General features: G+C 38.3%; 1 protein-coding gene across 3 annotated transcripts in view; it reads left to right on the top strand.

Moving 5' to 3' along the window:
* The window catches only part of PUM3 (pumilio RNA binding family member 3), a 46,635-nt gene extending 28,053 nt beyond the window's left edge, over positions 1-18,582 (top strand). For 2 of the 3 annotated variants that reach the window (XM_062019079.1, XM_062019080.1), the window contains 10 exons: positions 558-661; positions 1,202-1,280; positions 2,532-2,630; positions 3,047-3,100; positions 4,269-4,349; positions 8,171-8,313; positions 9,008-9,230; positions 10,329-10,416; positions 12,286-12,376; positions 17,373-17,625. In XM_062019079.1, coding sequence (XP_061875063.1) covers positions 558-661; positions 1,202-1,280; positions 2,532-2,630; positions 3,047-3,100; positions 4,269-4,349; positions 8,171-8,313; positions 9,008-9,230; positions 10,329-10,416; positions 12,286-12,376; positions 17,373-17,502 — 1,092 coding nt within the window. In that variant the 3' untranslated portion in view covers positions 17,503-17,625. Of the gene's footprint in view, positions 1-557; positions 662-1,201; positions 1,281-2,531; positions 2,631-3,046; positions 3,101-4,268; positions 4,350-8,170; positions 8,314-9,007; positions 9,231-10,328; positions 10,417-12,285; positions 12,377-17,372; positions 17,626-18,510 lie in introns of those variants that run through there. The other variant, XR_009820914.1, reaches the window with a different exon arrangement.
* The last annotated feature ends 268 nt before the right edge of the window (positions 18,583-18,850 follow it).

Raw genomic sequence — 18,850 nt, 5'->3', positions numbered from 1 at the left:
TAGAGCAGTGTGGTGGGCACCTGGCATCCAGCCAGGGTCAAACTACCACACTGCATTAGAGTGACGTTTGCACCCTGGTGTACAACACAATACACTTTTACCCAAGGTTTTTGTTAACATTATATAGGAAATTAACATCTCATTTCTGAACTGTACTGCTGGTTTTTATTTGCAGTTTTTTTGTGAGTTTAGCATAATAGATGATTTTGATGAGTTTGTGGGCTGTAATTTGTAGGTAGCAAAACCACCTCTGAAATCAAGTGCACTCTTAGTTTCTATCATTCAGAACACAGAAGTAACTTTTATTTACTAATGGTGAATATTCAATTTGGAGTTTGCTAATGGTGAGTATTTAGTTTGTAGAAACACAAGTATACAGCTTCTGATGTACTCAAAATAGGTAGGTTTTTGATTTTTAAAATGGTAAAAACTGATAATTTTGCAGAAAATTAATCTTGTTTGTGATATCATATCTGAATGTTGATTGAAAAAGACTGAAGATTGTAGTTTTCTATGATCTCTTGATACTTAGATCTTTTACTGTGCATTTATTTCAGACTGCAGTTGTCCCAACACTGGATAAAGTGTTGGAAGCTCAGCCTGAAAAGAGGGAGGCCATCTTGGATGAAATGAAACAGATTCTTACACCAATGGCACAAAAGTAAGAACAAAACTTGATTCACGTTGTGACAATCTGTCATAAACTGTTTTGTTTCAGACATACAGCCAACCAACTGATGATACTGATACTTTTTTAAGCTCATAGGACAGTGACATTGATACTCCTTTAAGCTGTGACATTACTATCTGTTATAGTAAGTAACTACAGTTTTGTCTGGTGTCATCATGAGTGTCTTACCTCAGTTTTGAACTCCACATCTGTAAACTTAGAGTGTTACCTGCTCCAGTCAGACAACTGGTAGAAATCCCAGAGTGTAATGTGCTTCTGTAATGCACTACTGGATAAACTTCTCTAGTTCTCTTTAGAAGAAAATACTTTTTAAGTTTTAGAACTTGTAAGTTTTGGTAGAAACTTCCACATATTGTAAATGCTAAGTTTGTATTTCAGAATGACTGTGTGTTTCCTGCACATTGCTCTGCCTAACTTCTTACTTTGTGAGTACAAATGGAATATTACCAGCTTATTTTAAAACTATTACTTGTGGGGACTTCTTGCTTGTTTTCCTCTTCCCAAATACAGGGAGGCTGTGATAAAGCACTCACTGGTACATAAAGTGTTTTTGGACTTTTTCACTTATGCTCTTCCAAAACAAAGATCTGTAAGTATGTTTTGCCTGTTTTTTGTTGTCCTGTATCACTGTGTAAATCTGTCTGTGTGGTGTGATGTTCTATGAGCTGGTATCCTGCACGACTTTGCCAGTATCAAGCTGTGTCTATCAGCCAGCCTCTGGTTCTGCAGTTCGGCACCGTCTCGCTCCAGGCCAGACTTGCTGTCTCTTACCTGCTTCTGCTTGACTGGACTCCTGAACTCTGTTACTGCTGACAAACTCAAAGCTATGGGTGGTGAAGTGGGCTGTTTATGGGCTGTTCTGAGTCCAGGTCTTACCTAACTAAATATTCCTGTGCATGGTTTCATGTGATGCTTTTTCAGAGAGTGCTCCTGGAGTCACGATCTCTTGTGAATCAGGGCAGTAAGGAGAGGAAGGCCGTATCTCTTCTGCCTTGTTTGGTGCTTTGTGCAGATGTGGTAGCATATGGATATTCTCTTTGGGATTTGGAAACCTTTTTTGTAGATATGTTCCTGCTTGTGCATATAGCTGGTGACACCAATCATGTTGTGACTGAGCAGTTTGTAAGTAAATGGTAAAATGTTTGGAAGCTTTGACTAGGGAGCGAAAAGAAGCTGGGGATAGAAAGGGAGATAGGTGAGAGCTTCATGTCAAATACATCTGTCAGAGAATAACAGAAGTAATGTCTAGTAACCCAGGAGGGTGTCTTTTGGCTTGGTTTGATTTTTCTTTTTTTTGACTGATGGTGTTATTTGTCAGATGGCTTTAGAACCTCATTCCTCTGATAGAAGATTAACCTCTCACTGAATCTTGCCATATCTTTTATAACATCAGCTAGAGCTTAAGTGACCTCTTAGTTCTTTTTGCTTCCTGCCTAATACCCTACATGTATAAATACGAATTCCATCACTTTCAAGGGTTTTCTTGCTAAATGAGTGGTTGTCTTTGTCTCCTCTAATTCCTGTCTTGTGTCTGAGCACCCTTCCATTAATTTTCTGTAGTAGGACAACTGACAAGCTTTGATGTAGTTCTAGTTCCATAGGATGGATATGATGAACAGCATAGTTTTGAAGAGAGAAAGCTTATGTCATTTACAGTCTTTTGGACTCCTTTTGAGGCTGTTTTTTGTAGGTCCAAGGCAGTGAGAATGGTTCTGAAAAGCCAGTGATGCTCTCTAGTGTTGCAGACAGACAAATGTCCTTTCATACCCTCTCTCACCCACCTTGAGATTTCTCAGGCCTTTTCTTTCACCTTTTTGCTTTATCACCTTTTCTTCCCCAGGAAATGATAGAAGCTATCAGAGAGGCTGTCATATACCTGGCACACACTCATGATGGAGCCCGAGTAGCAATGCACTGCTTATGGCATGGTACTCCCAAGGTATGCTCTGTTTTCTGTCTACCTGGTGCTCTTTAATAATAGTCTAGTCTGAGACTTTGAGTATGTATGATTGTTTACATGGGTCCTTCTGCCGGGGCACATCTTGCTGCAGTTCAACATTTGACAGCAAAGTTAAAAAGTGTGCCTACTTTACCTATTGGCAAATAAAAGCATTAGTTTTCATGAGTCAAATGCTTTCATTAGAACTTCAACAGTGGAAGCATCTCCTTTTATTTTGTAGCAGCATTCTTGGAGATGACATTTGTATCTCTTCCCCTTTAAGATTATTGACCATTCATTCATTCATCCTGTAGATTTCTTGACAATTCTCTTTTTGAAGGTGTAAATAACATTGTAGGTATTCAGAATCAGTGGAAGTATAAACTCATTCAAGTTTCTTGTTTCCTTTTGAATAGGACAGGAAAGTCATTGTAAAAACTATGAAGACATATATTGAAAAAATAGCAACGGTAAGTGTTCCTTAACCATTTCTTTCATAGTCTGTGAAACACAAGTGATTTGATAGAGGCTAGTTTGGATGTGCTTTGGTACTGGAAACATCTATAAGATATTAACAAAACTAGGTTTAAAATAGTGGTGATGTATTAGATAATATGAAACATATTGAACTTTATGGAATATTTAGAGATACACTGAGAAGCATCAATCGTAGGCGCTACATGTCGTACTGTCCTTTAAAATAGCTTGAGTTAATAGTAAGTCTTACATTTATAAACCTTTGTTTTACCCCAACTTTTTATTGCATCTTCATATGTCTCATTAATTCTTCTTGGTTGGGAGTAAAATAACATGTATACAGAAGAGGAACAAAAATTAAGATATGTTGGGAATGTCATTTGAAAAGGTGTTTGAATGTCCATATTTCTTGTAAGGTGATGAGTAATTTTTTTAAGTCAGGAAGCTTCATGAAGAATTAATGCTGAAGTGACATACTTTTTAGGTTACACAACCCTGAGCACGCATCCCCACTATGTGTCTGTTTATGTATAAATTAGATACTTGTACAACTGTACTAGTATACCATCTAAAACATGAACAGAAATAGAAATTTATGAAAGGATGAGTAAAGATAACCAGTGAGGTTTTTTAAGTGTATATGTTACTGGTACCATAACACCCTTTTCTTTCCTGCACCACAATGGATTGTTTTGTGTATGCCACTTTGGAGGCCACTGGTCTTAAGTAATGCTTTTCTTCATAATTTTCTAGTGCCAGAATAGTGACATAGAAGTGAATTGGGTTGTATCCTTTTGGGTATTCTAGAGACTTGCTCTCCCACAAAGCAGCAGAGACCTCATGGGTCATTGCAGAGGCAGGATCTCCAGAATTACTATACGTTATCTATCTCAGTTTTAAGCAAATCCACCACAGAAATAATATCTGTATATAATGTTCCTGTAACTTAATCCACATTTGTTTTAACAACATATTTCTCTTAACAAGCCTGGCTTGCAGAGCGTGCCTAAATGCTGTGCTGCTCTTACCCTATGTCTGTAGGCAGAATTCACTTGTGGTTCATACTGTGTCGTGTTTGAGACTAGCTCAGAAACATTGATCCTAAGATAATATGTTCACAGAATGTGACCGCATGTAGTATCTGATGTCTCATCTTTCCAGGGTGAATTTTCTCATCTGGTCTTGCTGGCGGCGTTTGATTGCATTGATGACACAAAACTTATGAAACAATTAGTTATAGCAGTAAGTAATTGATTTTTTCCTAAAATAGTGTACTAATAGGATCAATGTGTTTGTCAACATATGGAAAGATGAGAGTAGGAATCTGTCTGCTTTTATCAAACAGTTGAATTCCTTTCCACTTCTTCTGTTTCATTCTGTTTGTGTATCATGATTATTTTTTTTCTTCTCATAGAAGACATTAGCACTTTCATATGTTCTCTTCAGTTATTTATTTTAATTAGTTTTTAATCTAGATCCAGTGCTTGGTGAAAATTAACCTTTTTGTGCATATTCTGTCTAATGGATAAATGTAATCTCTTTAAAGTCAACGTCTTGTCAGAAGTTTGAGCTCTGCTAGTATTTCAACAGACTGAAGTGGTGAAAATGCAGAATGAGAATGTCACCTTATCCATTTTACAGACAAACCTAAAATATCAAAAATATTTGTGCCTAGGATAACCATATGGTGCAAACATTATTGTGAAGAAGGTTGCTTAGCAAATTTATCTCTCTTTCTTTTGCAGAAGTAGCATCTAAGAAAGTGGTACTTTTGAAGTAAACTATAGTAAACACTTAAGAACATGGCAGCAGGCCTGAATATAGTATACAACGACTTCAAACAAGAAGAAGTACTTAGGGACTTTTAGTTGCATGTTGAAGCCATGAGCTCACATTCATTCTCAAAACTTGATGTTTTTACAAGTTGATAATGAAAAAGCTAATGTCTGGATAAAATCATGTAAGACTTTTATCTTGCTTCCAGAATGGGTACAGGTAGATGTCTGAAACACAAGAGCACTCTAGCTATTTTGTTTTACTTACTTGGAATTGCAGAATGAACTGTAAGGATAGTATGATCCCGTACACATCTGCTTCCCTTTGGAATGCCACATTTCCTCTCCTTCCTTCCAGAAGCTGCTTAATAGGTTTCAGAACATGTTTATACATGATAAAATATACATGTAAACATAATCTCACTTCTAAGGTGTTCTAATCTGTAAATTAGCATAAAGTTAAGTTTTCACACTGATAAAGAGACTTCATAGTGTGCAACATTTTCCCACAAGTAGGATAATAAGTGTTGAGGTAGAGATTGTGAAGTGCTTGTAGTTGTACTCACAGCGTAGCTTTTAGGACTGACAGGTTGAGAGGCAGTGGCAGAGGGAGAAAATTGAAGCAAATACTCTGCATGTGGGTGAAGAATACAAAGAGAAAGTGATTATGAGGTTTCGTTCAAAAAATAAGAGCAGTTCTTCCATCGAGCAACTTTGTATAGAGGAAATTGTGGTTTTGTGTACTAGCATGAAGGTTTTGCCTAAGTTTGTGCCTCTGTGATGGGTGTAGAGAGATGAAGGCACGCCTATGGGAATATGACTTTTGTTTCTGAGGTGTATTGTCTAATCACAGATGGAGTCCAGTCTGCAATGTTCCTTGACAGATCAGAGCTGTCATGGTATGAGATCACTGAGGCGTTCTTGTACTAGGTTACAAGCCATTCTCCTTTCTAGAGGATTTATTAGTTGAGATACTGTGTTTAGCTTTAGCTGAGCTTCCAAGATGTCGTTTAATTCCTGATAGGAAAGAGTATGGGACCATAAGGAACAGCCTTCATGTGTACAGAATAGGCTCATCTGGGTTTATCTGAAGACAGGAACAGGGAAACAATGTCAGGGAAAAAGAAAAAAAGTAAGCGCTTCAGATGGTGAATGGAAGCAGAGGATGAGGTGGAAGCATCTAGAAATAAAGCACTGAAGCATGTTCTAGAAAAATATGACCCTTAAAATTATCTTAAAGAGCAGTCAGACTTCTAGAACACCTTACACCTATTATCATCCTGTGTGTACTAAAATGTAGCTTAAGGAATGTAAGGGAAATAATAGAGAATTGAAGGAGAGAAAAAACATTGATTTTATTTTTTTAAGAAACTAACCACTTACGAGGTTTGGCAGAATGGCTGGGGACTTGTAGGTAGGGGAAGGTTTTAAGCTCCTTAAATCCTTTGAGAAAAGTCGTTCTTTCTCCTTATCCCTGAGCTCTGTGGAGTTTTAATCCAAGACCAAGGAATACGTGTGGTGCTTTAAACATTTGTATGTGATTGGAACTGTACTTTGAGTTTGGCATGTGTCTGGATTCAGGCAGATTTTATCAGGAAATCTGTCTCCTTCATGAGGCACTCCAAGCAGGCAGTGCTACAGAGACATTAGTGAAAAGAGATGGTATGGCTGTGTTATTTTGGATGTGTCCTGATACCTTCTCACCGTTCTGGCACTGAAAGTGATCAAATTGTGGAATTCATCAGAATTACAAAATCAGTAGGGGAAAAAAACTTCTGGAGGATTCAGGAGAAAATACATATTATCTTTATGCAAAACAACTGTGTTATAGGTAGATGAGTGTCATGTGCATCTGAATCTGAATGCTTGTGCTGAGAACATGGTTTATGAGACAGAATATAATATGGTTTTGCTTTTAGTGGTTTTTTTTTTTTCCTTCAGAAAAGTTGTTTGGTTCCCTGCCCCCCCATGCCTGGAGTGTGACGTTTACAGTAATGTGTTTTTCTTCATAGTTACAGTGCTGCATCAAACTCAGGTTCATCTTGGTTTACCAAAACCATTTTCACCTAGGTTTTAGCAATGGTTTTTAAATAAGAAGATTTTCTTAGCATTTCCTTCCAGCTTCCAACCACCTCTCTCTGTTTCTTTTCTCTTCAAAGATAACCATCCAAGCCTCATATTAATGAAGGGTAGGGTGACATTGGTTTAAATGGTTGAATTTATCCTTTTCTTACTGTTGCTGGAAGGATTTTCTTGGTGGAAAAAAAGATTTTTTTAAGGGCTATGACCTGAAAAATATGCTCAAAGTGCCAAGAGCCCTGTACAGCCTTTGCTTTTGATAATTGTAAATATTATATGTATATTAAAAGTGCCAGGAATGGGTTATCATAATGGTTAAGAGTTTCTGGATGGTGTTCAGAATTCTCCAGTGGTACTTGAAACTTGCCTAAAATGCATGTTACTGTATGAAAGAGCGTCTGCTGAGAAGCTGATGAAAATTTGAGTACAAACATATGAGGTGATATTCTAGGTGCTTTTGTCTGAATATAGCAGCATGCTTCTGTAAGCAGAAAACTCCCCTGTATTTTTATGAATTTCTCCTTGGCTGTGTAAGTGCACAAGTGGTTACTCCTAGTTGGTGACTAACTACTGGGGAATGGCCGGTGTTTTCTGTTAATGCCCAAATAAACTGCAAATAATAATCCCAGTAGAAGTCAGCTTTTATCCTGAAAACTTCTTTTTTCCTGGTCAATGTTCTGCCATTAGTTTTAAGATGGATTTTTCCTTCCCCGTGGACTGTTGGCTGCTGACGAGGTACCTACATAAATTCCTTTGCAAGCCGGCATGGTATCAGTGGTTACTCTCAGGTGATGTAGGTGATCCTTTGTTTGTCGTCTGCTGAGGTTACAACTCCTTACCAAGGCTGTGTTCGTACAGCGTGTGACATACTGGAATACATGTTATTACTTGCACTTGCATCTATCAGTGAAAGTTAATCCTGTCCTTTTGTAGTATTTTCTAATCAGTGATATTGATGGATCTGATGAGCATGTTTTAAACCTTCATTTTTAATTTTTTTTCTTTTAGATTTCTCTCTCTGGTCCAAACTCATTCTGATGATAAATTAATTTAATTTAACAGGCAAATATGAGTTGTAGTCATAGTATGAGTACATAAACGAAATAACAGTTTTGAGCCACCAGTAACTATATGTAGCCATCAGTAGTTACTGGTGGCTCAAAACTTTTGCTTCATTCCTGTTTTATTGCTCTCTCTTTGCTTTTACAGGAAATAAATGCTTCTTTGCCCAATGTAATAAACAACAAGTATGGAAAGAAGGTCTTGTTGTACTTGCTAAGTCCCAGAGACCCTGCACATTTTGTTCCAGAAATCATTACGCTTCTGCAACAGGGAGATGGAAATGCCTATAGGTAACTCAAATATGAATGTTAAGGTTTTTTTCCCTAGAGGCCATACAAATTCACACAACTTTCTATCACGATCAATTTAATTTAATCTTTTCTTCATAATTAATATATATAAAATAGATGTAAATAAAACATAACTTATTAGATACGTTGATCTATAGTCCTTATTTTTGCATTTTTGTTTTAAAATTCTTATGTGATGGCCGGTGACCAGCAGCATATTGCTGATCAGCAGTTTACCTGCTTTGTGAAGGACAGAAATTGTGATGCCATTTTTTGTAGCAGCAGTTTTTTAATATACATTATTGGTGGTTTGAATTGCATAAAAGTATCTCTCAAAATTCAGCAATGAAAATGGAACTTGCTGATTTGAATTGAGTCTCTGGTATTAACATTGATGCTTACCAGCTGTGGCAGAATGAGCAGTTTTAGATTTTAGCGTTAAATTATCGGCAAGAAAAGGCTGAGTTTTACTGGCACTGAGCTTTCAGCACTCTACACTTTCTTACTCTGTATGTTTTTAAAATGTGTGGGCAACATGGGTTTAACTATGTGAAACTGATGGAAGAATAATGCTTTATTTTGATCTTCCAGTAATTTGTAGCTGTCCCAAGTCATATGTGTGTTCTGAATTTCCTGTTGCATGATGTGTGTACAGAGCAAGTCTCCTACAGTAACGTGCTGTCTCTTTCATCAGTAAGAAGAATACTGAGCTCCGCCGCCATGAGCTCCTGGAAGCCATTTCCTCACCTTTGCTAGAGTATCTGCAACAACATACCCAAGAAGTGGTGACAGACAAAGCTGTTTTTGTCTTGGTTGCTGACATCTTAAGGACTGCTGTTGGTGACATCCAGCCTGCACTAGATGCAATTGCTAATTTGGCAGCAGAAGAGCTGGTCCCAGGTGGCCGTGATGGGGAGGTGTGTAACAGAGCACAAGGTGCTGGGATGTTGCAGAGTGTGCACTTACTTTATATCATTAAATTAAGCCTCCTTACTTCTTCCTTTCTATAAGACATAAACGTATACTGCCCTGATTGCACTCACGCATTATACATTGTGGTTTGTGCCCAGCTGGCAACAACCAGCCACACAGCTTCTCACCCACTCTCTCCCAGCTTCTGATGTTTTCCTTTCATAGTTTATTATGAATGTGTCTGGACTGAAGAAGGCTTGAGCCAGTGTTTCATATACTTCATGATCTTTAATCTTTGGAACTCATCTAAATGCTTTGTGAGTAGGTAGTTGACAACCATGTTACACAGTCTCTCTTTTAATGTTACTACTATGCAATCACTCAGTAGATTTTGATGGTTCATTTGATGTTTTACACAGAGAGTGATAGAGTCTCTTAGCTTTCAGGTATGCATTATCACTATACAGGGAAAGGTCTTTGATAATAGCCATTTGTCTTTACAGTAATAGCTGTTTGTCTTTACAGTGTGATCTTCTCTACAAAGTATGCCCCTCTTTTCTGTTTTGTTAAGCTCAGTTAGACATGTGCCTGTAGACCAGAAAACCAAAAAAATATGTGTAGACTATATTTAAGGTAGATGCCCTCCGTGTCTCTGTGACTATGCTGAATTTGCTATCTTTTCTTTATAAGATAGGCAATTTACATATTTTTACCTGAACTTCTCAAGTTTTCTATGATCTGTGAACTGTACCATAGAGAATTTTTAAGTCTCTGAAGATGTTTAAAGTCTGAAAGTTCTTGTAGAGGCAGCTAGACCAAAAGTTTCGGCTTAGTACGTGAAGTCCTTGGAGGCATGGATGAACACTGGTTCATGTGGTTTACGTTACTGAAAGTCAGGTGTTTATGGGGAAGGTGTTAAAAAAAAATAAACTGGTCAATTTAAATAAGTATTCAGATACTTATATAGCATTTGCATAGGTGATGACTAAGTGGATCAGTGTGATGTGGTGTCCAAGGGCAAATATTTATGGTCAGACATGTAATTACATTTTGAAACATCATCATTAAGTTAATTTTGGTTTTTTTTGTTTTCCCTCTTACAGCTTCACATTGCAGAGCATCCAGCAGGCCATCTAGTTTTGAAATGGTTAATAGAGCAAGATGAAAAGATGAGAGAGAATGGAAAAGAAGGTATGTTGGAAGTTAATCTTCATTTGATCAAGTTATGACTTCAGAGTAATAGATTATCTGACCTAAAATAAGATTATTGCATTTATTTATTTGAATATATAGCAATACATGAAAAACTTAAGATGTTCTCTAAGATTATTGCTTCTGTCTTTCTGCTGTTGTGAGCTGTCTGTGAACAGAATGCCAAGGATGTGTTTGCTTTTTCTGCAAAGCAAGTACTGGTTTTTTTCTTCTCAAGAGTTTACTGTGGACTTGGGACAGGGTACATTTCTATGCTTAAATTGTCACAATAGCTTTGCTAAAGTACATCAGTTTTAAAGATAGTAATAGGAAAAGGTGAAGTCTTTGTGACAGGAGGACTTACTAAATTAGTGCTTATGAGCCAAACTGTAGTATTTACTGTATTTGTTAGTGCTGCTGGGCTAATGGTTTATAACTATTGTTAAAATAATTCACACACAGAAATAGGACGTCTTTGCTGTTTTATATCCCAGAAGGCAGAGATTGGACACAGATGTTCTCAGCTTAATTTAGCTTTAAAACTTATTTTATTATATAACTTTAAAAGCTTGTTGTGTAGATCACCATATCCTAATAGAGATTACTTTTTCTCATATAAAAACCTCAGAAAATGAAGAGATGGGGGTGGCATAGTATAATCTGGAAGGAACTTCTCTCTGTGTAAGGTTTTTTTTTCTGTGTAGACTTACTAGACCTTGTTAAACTTTTTTTTTTCCTTCTTCTCCCTACATTCACGTATTCCTTTGAACTATTTCCTTAGAAATAAGAGTTAGTTGTGCTTTATTAAATGTTTCTGAAAGGAGGCTGTTTTGCTACTTCTAAAAAATGTGCAAAGGGAAAGTTTTATGTGAGTGTTTGTCAGAGACTGAGGTGATAGCTGAATTTATGTTTCTGCTAACATTGTACAGTTCTCATTTGAAACACAACCTATTCCCTTTGGTTTGTTTGTTTCCCTCCAAGGAGTGCACCGTTAGGAATTGTGGCTCTGAGGTTGTGGAATTGGCATTAAACCATATCGTTATCATGTAGGGAACAAGATGAATAAGAACTGACTTGTTCTTCAGATAAAATTCTGATGTAAAGTGATAGTGAAAAATAGCTTCAGTGTTTGTTGGGAGTTTGGAGTTTGTTGGGGTTGGGTGGGATTTTTTGAGTTAGTTGGTGGTAAATTTGCTCAGCATACAAGTTCCTGAAGTTCAGTTCCTCAAAGTCATCTAGGGACTAGGTCAGCCTGTGTTCTTTGTTTAGCATGCACCTTGGTGTAATGAATCTGCAACTCGACTTGGGCTTTAGAAGCTGCCAAGGAAATAGAGCCTAGTAGCATCAGTACAACTGAAAGAAAAAAGGTCCCTGTTGTTTTTCATTCAGTAGTAAAGTGTGAGCTCTGAAGTTTTAAGTAACTTAACCTGTGCAGATTCTGTTTCTTCAGTTGCAGAGTTGGATGCTTTAAAATGTAGCATTTTTCAGCAGAGAGGGGGGTGTATGTATTATTATGTTTCATGTATTTGTCTCTTGTGATGTTGTCATTCTCACCAAGTCCTTTGTTTGGAGTGGACGCCTTCTTAAAGACGTGAATAGACTTGTTTTCCTGCTTTATACTGGTAAACTGTCATATGGTGCTGCTGTTGTCTAACTGATTTCAAGCAATACTTGGAAAGAGTCAGACATCTATCAAGATATTAATTGCACTGAATAGTCAATTATTTTGAGAGCAAATCTTCACGAATATTTGGTGGCTGAAAGCTATTTGATGGAATTACAATTCCAAAGAACTTTTAACAGGTTTCTTTGTATAAAAATACTGTCTAATTTTTTTTCTTCTCCCTACCCCTTTCCCACATGCTACAGTTTGCTTTGGAAGAACATTGGTGGAACGTGTTGGTATTGAGAATATGAAGACCTGGGCAGAAGTAAATCGAGGTGCTATTATCCTTTGTTGGTATGTAAGCCACATGGCTATGACTAATTTGGTTCCAGTGTTAATTTTTTTGAACAGCTAAGAGAACATCAGTTGAAATTTCTGTCAGCAGAATGCCATTGTTTACTCAATGTGTACTGTCTGTCTTGCCACTGGTAAGCTTGCGGTGGAACAGGGCACTGGAAGGATTCAAACCAGAATTTCCTTGATTTGTTCCTTCAGCTCAGGCTGTTGAAATACTAGGAAGTAGCTCAATGTTGGAAAATCTTAAGATTAAAAATCAAATTTATTTTGAAAATTGTGTCTACTATGTCTTTTTCACAAGCACAAAGTTCTCAAACGAGCAATCCCCAAATAGCTGCATTATAATAATTAATTCTGAAATACCTGTGGCTGGTGGCAGTGAATAAGAATCCAGATATTTTAATATTTTTTTTCTTTTTAGGAACTCACTGCTTTGGGTTGATGCCTTAGTTATGTCCAAGCATGTTTCATACTGTAGTAGGAAAATGTTTGGAATATACTATACCAGAGAGTACTCTGTGCAAAGGCTGTGGTGCACTAACTGGCTCACAGCTTCGTGGTGATGAACTGTGCAACCAGTGAAATCAAAAAGACCCCAGAGGAGCTGGGCTAACATTAATGTTTTGGTTTATGATGCGTGAACAACTGTGCTAATAATCACTTGTTTCACTTTGTAACCATCTGTCAGCATCAGGTTGTGGAAACTCATGTCTTTAGTCCGAAGTGTGTGGTCTGTGTTCTGGAACTGCTGGGTCAGCATTGCACAGCTGCCTTCTCAGAAAGACTTGCACTGAGCCAAAATCAGCAAACAACTCAAACTGACAATGTGAATCTGGAAAACAAAAATCCTTTTTTCACTTTTTCCACCCCACTTCTCACTCTCCTGAAGTTACTCTAGGCTCCTTGCTGTTTGCTTTCCATCTCTGCTCTTTATGACATTAGAGAGAGAGACTTCTTTGACATTCACACTCTTTTGCAAGGTGAATCAAACGTCATTTTCACTAGTAGGACATCTGTTAGTCACAGGTTATGAGTTTAATTCTAACTGTGTTATCATTTGGAGCACTAGTATGAAGAACTGATGGTAGAAGAGTGGTTACGAGCAAGACACAAAACTGGTTTGCATGGCATCGTGATAGTCATGGAATCATAGAATCATTTCAGCTGGAAGAGACCTGTAAGATAATAAAGTCCAGCCTTTGTCCCAGCCCTATCAACCACTAGACCACTTCCCTAAGTGCAACATCCACCCATCTCTTAAACTCCTCCAGGGACAGTGACTCCACCATCTCCCTGGGCAGCTTGTTCCAATGCCTGACAACTTTTGCAGGAAAGAAATTCCTTCTTCATATCCAGCCTGAACCTCCCCTGGTGCAACTTGAGGCCATTTCGTTTTATTCTATTGCTTGCTACTAGGGAGAACAGACTGACCCTCACCTGCAACTTTCTTTCAGGTAGTTGTAGAGGGCTATAAGGTCTCCCCTGAGCCTTTCTCTCCCTACTCCTGCTGACAACACTGTTCCTGATCCATGCCAGGATGCCATTGGCCTTATTGGCCACCTGGGCACACTGCTGGCTCATATTCTGTGGGATGCCAACCAACACTGCCAGGTCCCTCTCTGCCTGGCAGCTTTCCAGCCACTCCTCCCCAAGCCTGTAGTGCTGCTGGGGTTTGTTGTGGCCCAGGCTGCTAAAATGATAAGACTTCTTTGCCTTTCATAACAGGCCTTTAGAATTCAATAAATGCATCTAATGCCTTTTAAGTTTTCTGATCCTGTGCACAGATGTTCAGTAGAGATTTGTTATGAAGGCACATTCATTGACAGCATATTAATGCTTGGACTTTTTCCTCCTGACACAGGCTAAGGAGATTCGATTAATGTGTGGTGTTGCTGGTTTACATACCAAGCTAGTTTTTTCCACACTTTAATAACTGTTCGGCTGTCACTGTGACAACACTCTCTTAATAAGTTTTGAAGACTTTTAAAAAAAAACCCATTAAGCTAGTAATTGTTTGTTAGCAAAAACCAGCATGGGAGCAATGTATTTAATGGAAAAGTCTGGGAAGAATGTCTGTCTTTCCCTCTTGTGGCACTGGAGGGTGGGCTTTTGACAAATGAGCTTTGTTACCAAGCAGTGGGGTTTATCTCCCAGATTGGCAATCAAATGTTTTTTACCAATACTGAAACTCACCTAACAGGAAAGAGGTAAAAGTATGGAAGATGAGTGTGTGTCTGGAATTTTGTTTTTACTTAAAAAAAACCCAAAAAGGTAATTGAATCTAAATCTTCTGTAGTTTGAACTTCTCTCTGCTCTTTAGGCATGACACCCTTTTGTTTAGAGAGAACACAAACATAACCAGCTGCCCTTGTTCCATTTCATGTGACACTTGCTAACCTTGCTAACATGTAGCGATTAATCTTGTCTCTATTCAACTGCGGGCATTGAAGTTGAGAGACTACCTAAATTGTACAGTAGTGATCAATTTAATTTAGTCTGTTATAGGTAACATTAGTATTTTTTACATAAAATTATGTTTGAGTTTTAAAAAAGCTTCTTAGTTAAAATAAATGTCCGGGTTCTCCTTTTGTCATAAAGAAGCTCAACTCCCTCAGACAGAGGTAATTTTCAGATACTTCCAGTTCTCCCTGAAGTTCTGATTTCTTTTTGCTTTGTTGTTGGCTTTCAGAAGCCATCTGTCACTTTCATGGAGATCTGGAACTCAGAATTACACAGTTAGTCCATTTGAAGATTTTTGGCTCTCTAGTCATATAAGCATATTCACCAGTTATGAGCAGTTAATCGCAGGCGCATGATTGCCTGGTTACTTGGTATCCTCTGGGCACTCATTGCTTTTGTTTTTGTTTTTATTAAAGAAATCTGGGCCTAGTTCTGGCCTGGCACAAGCATGAAGTGTCCTAAGGTAATAAGAAATCTCTTTGCAGACATTCCAGTCCAGCTTAGTGTAAATAAAAGCATTGTAAGTGCTTGAATGTCAGGCATGCTGTTCTGTTTACATTTCTACCTCTGATCTCTCCTCTGTATATTTTTAACTTGTCAGTGGTGCCTTACGTCAGGGTAGAAAATGTGTAAAAAAAACATGCTTGACCATATGGCTCACTGATTCCCATGTGCTGTTTCTGTAACTTGTAGAAGTTATATCCATAAAACACATAGATGCCTGCTTACCAGATCATCGAAGAACTTTCAGAATAATAATTTAAAACCCCAAAACTCAGTTGTCTTTGGGATGCATTATCAGACATGTAGCTGTTTTATGTTAAAAATACAGCATCTTGAAATATCTGTTGATACGAAGAGTTTGAGAGCAGCTTTACAAGTATAGCTGTTGGCAGATGAAATTCACTGTGGGAAATATATAAAATGTAGTCCAGAGGGGCTTGCTGCTTTGTACACTCTTTGTCCCTGGTGGTGCACCGTGTGAATCTCTCCACGCTAAGTACCTCTGTGTTCAGCACATCCTTTGTCATTACTCTTGACTTTCTTAATGTTAGGGGGCTCATGACTCGCAGAAAAGCTGAGAAAGTTATTACTCTCGCATATGCTGAATTCTGTTTTCAAGAAGGCCCCTTGATTAAGCAGTAATATCATAGCTGAAAGCATGACAACAGTTGCTGCTTGAAGTTATTGTAGTCACATGAGTAAACATAGGAATAAAGTAGCTGATGTTAATGACGTGGTCACTTGGCCACGTCAGTACCATGTGCTACTGCCCATAGTGTGGTTCATCCTGCACAGGATTCAGAGTCCTAAGGAGACAGTTTTAAGTCCCATCTTAAGCTGCATTAATTTCTTTATGCCCTACTCAGTTCAGCTTGCTATGTATAATCCTTGTTTAAAAACAAGACTAGAAACAATCTTTAGGTTGCTGCATATTTGGGAGCCATTGGGAAGAATTCTAGGGATCGTAAAGGCTTGTAGTGTCATAGAGCCTGCTTGGTACCAGCACCTGGGAGCTAAAATTTGGTTCTAGTTCTAGTTTCCAGTGCAGCCTGTAATCCTGTTCTGAATTGCACTGTAGGAGACGTTGCTTTTCAGGTAATGTTCACTCATTATTTTGAAGTAGCAAATCAGAAGTGCCATTACCTCTGCTCAAGGGACAGTCACTGCCCAGGTTGATCTGGAAAGCGCAGAAGCTTTTTGTTTTCTGATGTTATTTTACAGCTTATGATGGATTTCATTGTTTCTAAGGAATAAAAGTTGTCTGAAGAAGTGGGCTTGTTTTCCAAAAGTAATACCAAAAAAAGAACAGAACTGGTAAGGCTCTGTTAGTCCTGTGCTAAACAGAAGTACAGTAGTGAAAGTACTTTGATGTGCATTAGATGGACTTTGCTGCCACCGGTTTCAGGACCCTCATTACAAGAAAGGTATCAGCAGCTGGATGCCTGGAACTGGAGCAAGTTTAATGGTGGATGACAAATGTAATCCTGGACAGGATCCCTTGACTTGGGAAGAGAGGCTGCAGGACTTGGGGCTGTTTCAGCTGGGAGAAGGGATAGCTTTGGGGGTTGAGCTCTTCATAGAAGTGCTTGTGGCTGTGGGCAAGAGGCAGCAACAACACAAGCCGAAACTTGTGTTTCAGCTGAGTTGGGAAGTTAGATGCCTTTTCCCCAGGAGAACAATGCAGTAGTGGTTCTGGGGGCCAGGGAGGTTGGGCTGTCTCCTACATTGCAGGGTTTCAGTCCTGGACTGGGTGAAGCCCTGAGCACCTGGTCTGACCCAATGTTTGAACCTACTTTGACTAGAGATCTGCGTTTCCTTCCAGTCTGATCTATCCTGTGCTAGTAGTGTTCTTACTTTGTGTTTCATGCTTTCTGGGAGAGCCTTCCATTTTTCTAATAGGAGATAATATAATCTGCTTTGAACTATATTCTTCTGAATATTTATTGTTTCCATAGATGGACAGCCTGTTTTCCTTTGACCTATGTGCTGACCTTTGATATCCATGGGTTTTTTCTCCTGTTTCTTGTAGCCTTCTCCGCAGTGCTGATCAAAAAGTGGCAAATACAGTCAAAAAAGGATTGAAAAAGCTTGTCCCAAAGTTGAAGGTGAATAAAAATGGAAAAGGAATAGAAGCATTACTGGAAAAATTGACATCCTAGTGTAAATGAAGCTAAAGAGACAGTTCACATCAGTGCAACCAACTGAGAGTTGGTAAGGTTTTGCACCATGAATGTTTTAAGCAGCAATGTATGCTTTTGTAAAATAAATAATTTTTAAACCAACTTGTCTGTTGCAGTCTTTTGTATGCAGTAAATGGTTGTTCTCAGGGATCAAAGTCTCAAAGCTATAAGAGCTAGTGCAAAACTTCTGAATTTGTCATCAAGAAGTTAAGTCTTTCCTGAGAGCTTGCACAAATTTTGAGTCTTGTTAAAATTTGCATGTGTGTTGTCATAGTTACCATAGAAAAGAAGCATCTGTTCTGGAGATACTGGGCAAATACACTTGTTCTTAATCCCCCCTTCCCTCCTGTTTTCCTTGAAAAGCAAAGCAGAAAAATAACTCAAGTCCCATTCTTACTCCCTGAAGAGGTAGTAGAAGCTCTCGTCTTTCAGAAACTAACAAGAACTGGATGAAAATAGCGTCTCTGACATTCTTCAGAAAAGGTCCTGAAGGAGGGGCTATTTCAATGGACAACATTGTGGGTTTTATTTTCTTAAGTCTTCTGGAAAGTACGGACTTTTAAGCCCTAATAAACCAGACCAATTTGGAGTTGTTCTGTGTGTGTCTTCTGTGTAATAGAGCAGGAACAAGTTTACTTCTGCATGCTGTCAAGTAAGGGTCCTAGTGATCTAGAAAAATTCAGACAATATTTTATTTTTGTATTTTAGGCAAAAAAAACACCCCAAAACTACTGCCCACAAAGCCCTGCTGACAGACTGATCTAAACTGGACCAAACTAAATCTCCCGCTGTGGAAATTCTGCTTTACTGTTGCTTAGCCTGATGCAGAGAGTTAGCTATTATTTCTCCTAAGTTATATCTTCCTTCTCAGAAAGTACTATGCAACTGTTTGGAAGTTGCCAGTGGTTAAGTGGTTAAACTGGCTCGAGTTTCCATATTTCACGTACTTTAACCAGTCTCCTAAATTAACTGAGTTTGTTGTCATAGGTCGTGATGATCCACAAACTACTCCTGCAGTCCATCAGAACTGCAGTGCTCAGCACCCATGAAGATCAGGTTACTGTCTCAGACTTGTATGCTCAGCACCAGGTAAAAACTGGCTCTGTGGGGTGCACTTGTATGTGCCTGAATACAGCTGCTCGAAGTTTGGAGTGTGTTTTCTAAAGGCATATGTTTAAGTATAAATCAGAAGCAATAAAATAGATAGTGATAATCTTAGTCCTCGCTGCCCCCATCTAAGGGAAAACGTTTTTCTAGACTGCAAAAGTTAAAAGATGCCTAAATAAGTGAATTTTAAATCATAAGCCCAATTGTAACTCATAGTTTA

The sequence above is a fragment of the Colius striatus genome, chromosome Z (genome assembly GCF_028858725.1).
Source record: "Colius striatus isolate bColStr4 chromosome Z, bColStr4.1.hap1, whole genome shotgun sequence".
Taxonomy (NCBI): Eukaryota; Metazoa; Chordata; class Aves; order Coliiformes; family Coliidae; genus Colius; species Colius striatus.
This window is presented reverse-complemented; position numbering and strand designations above follow the sequence as displayed.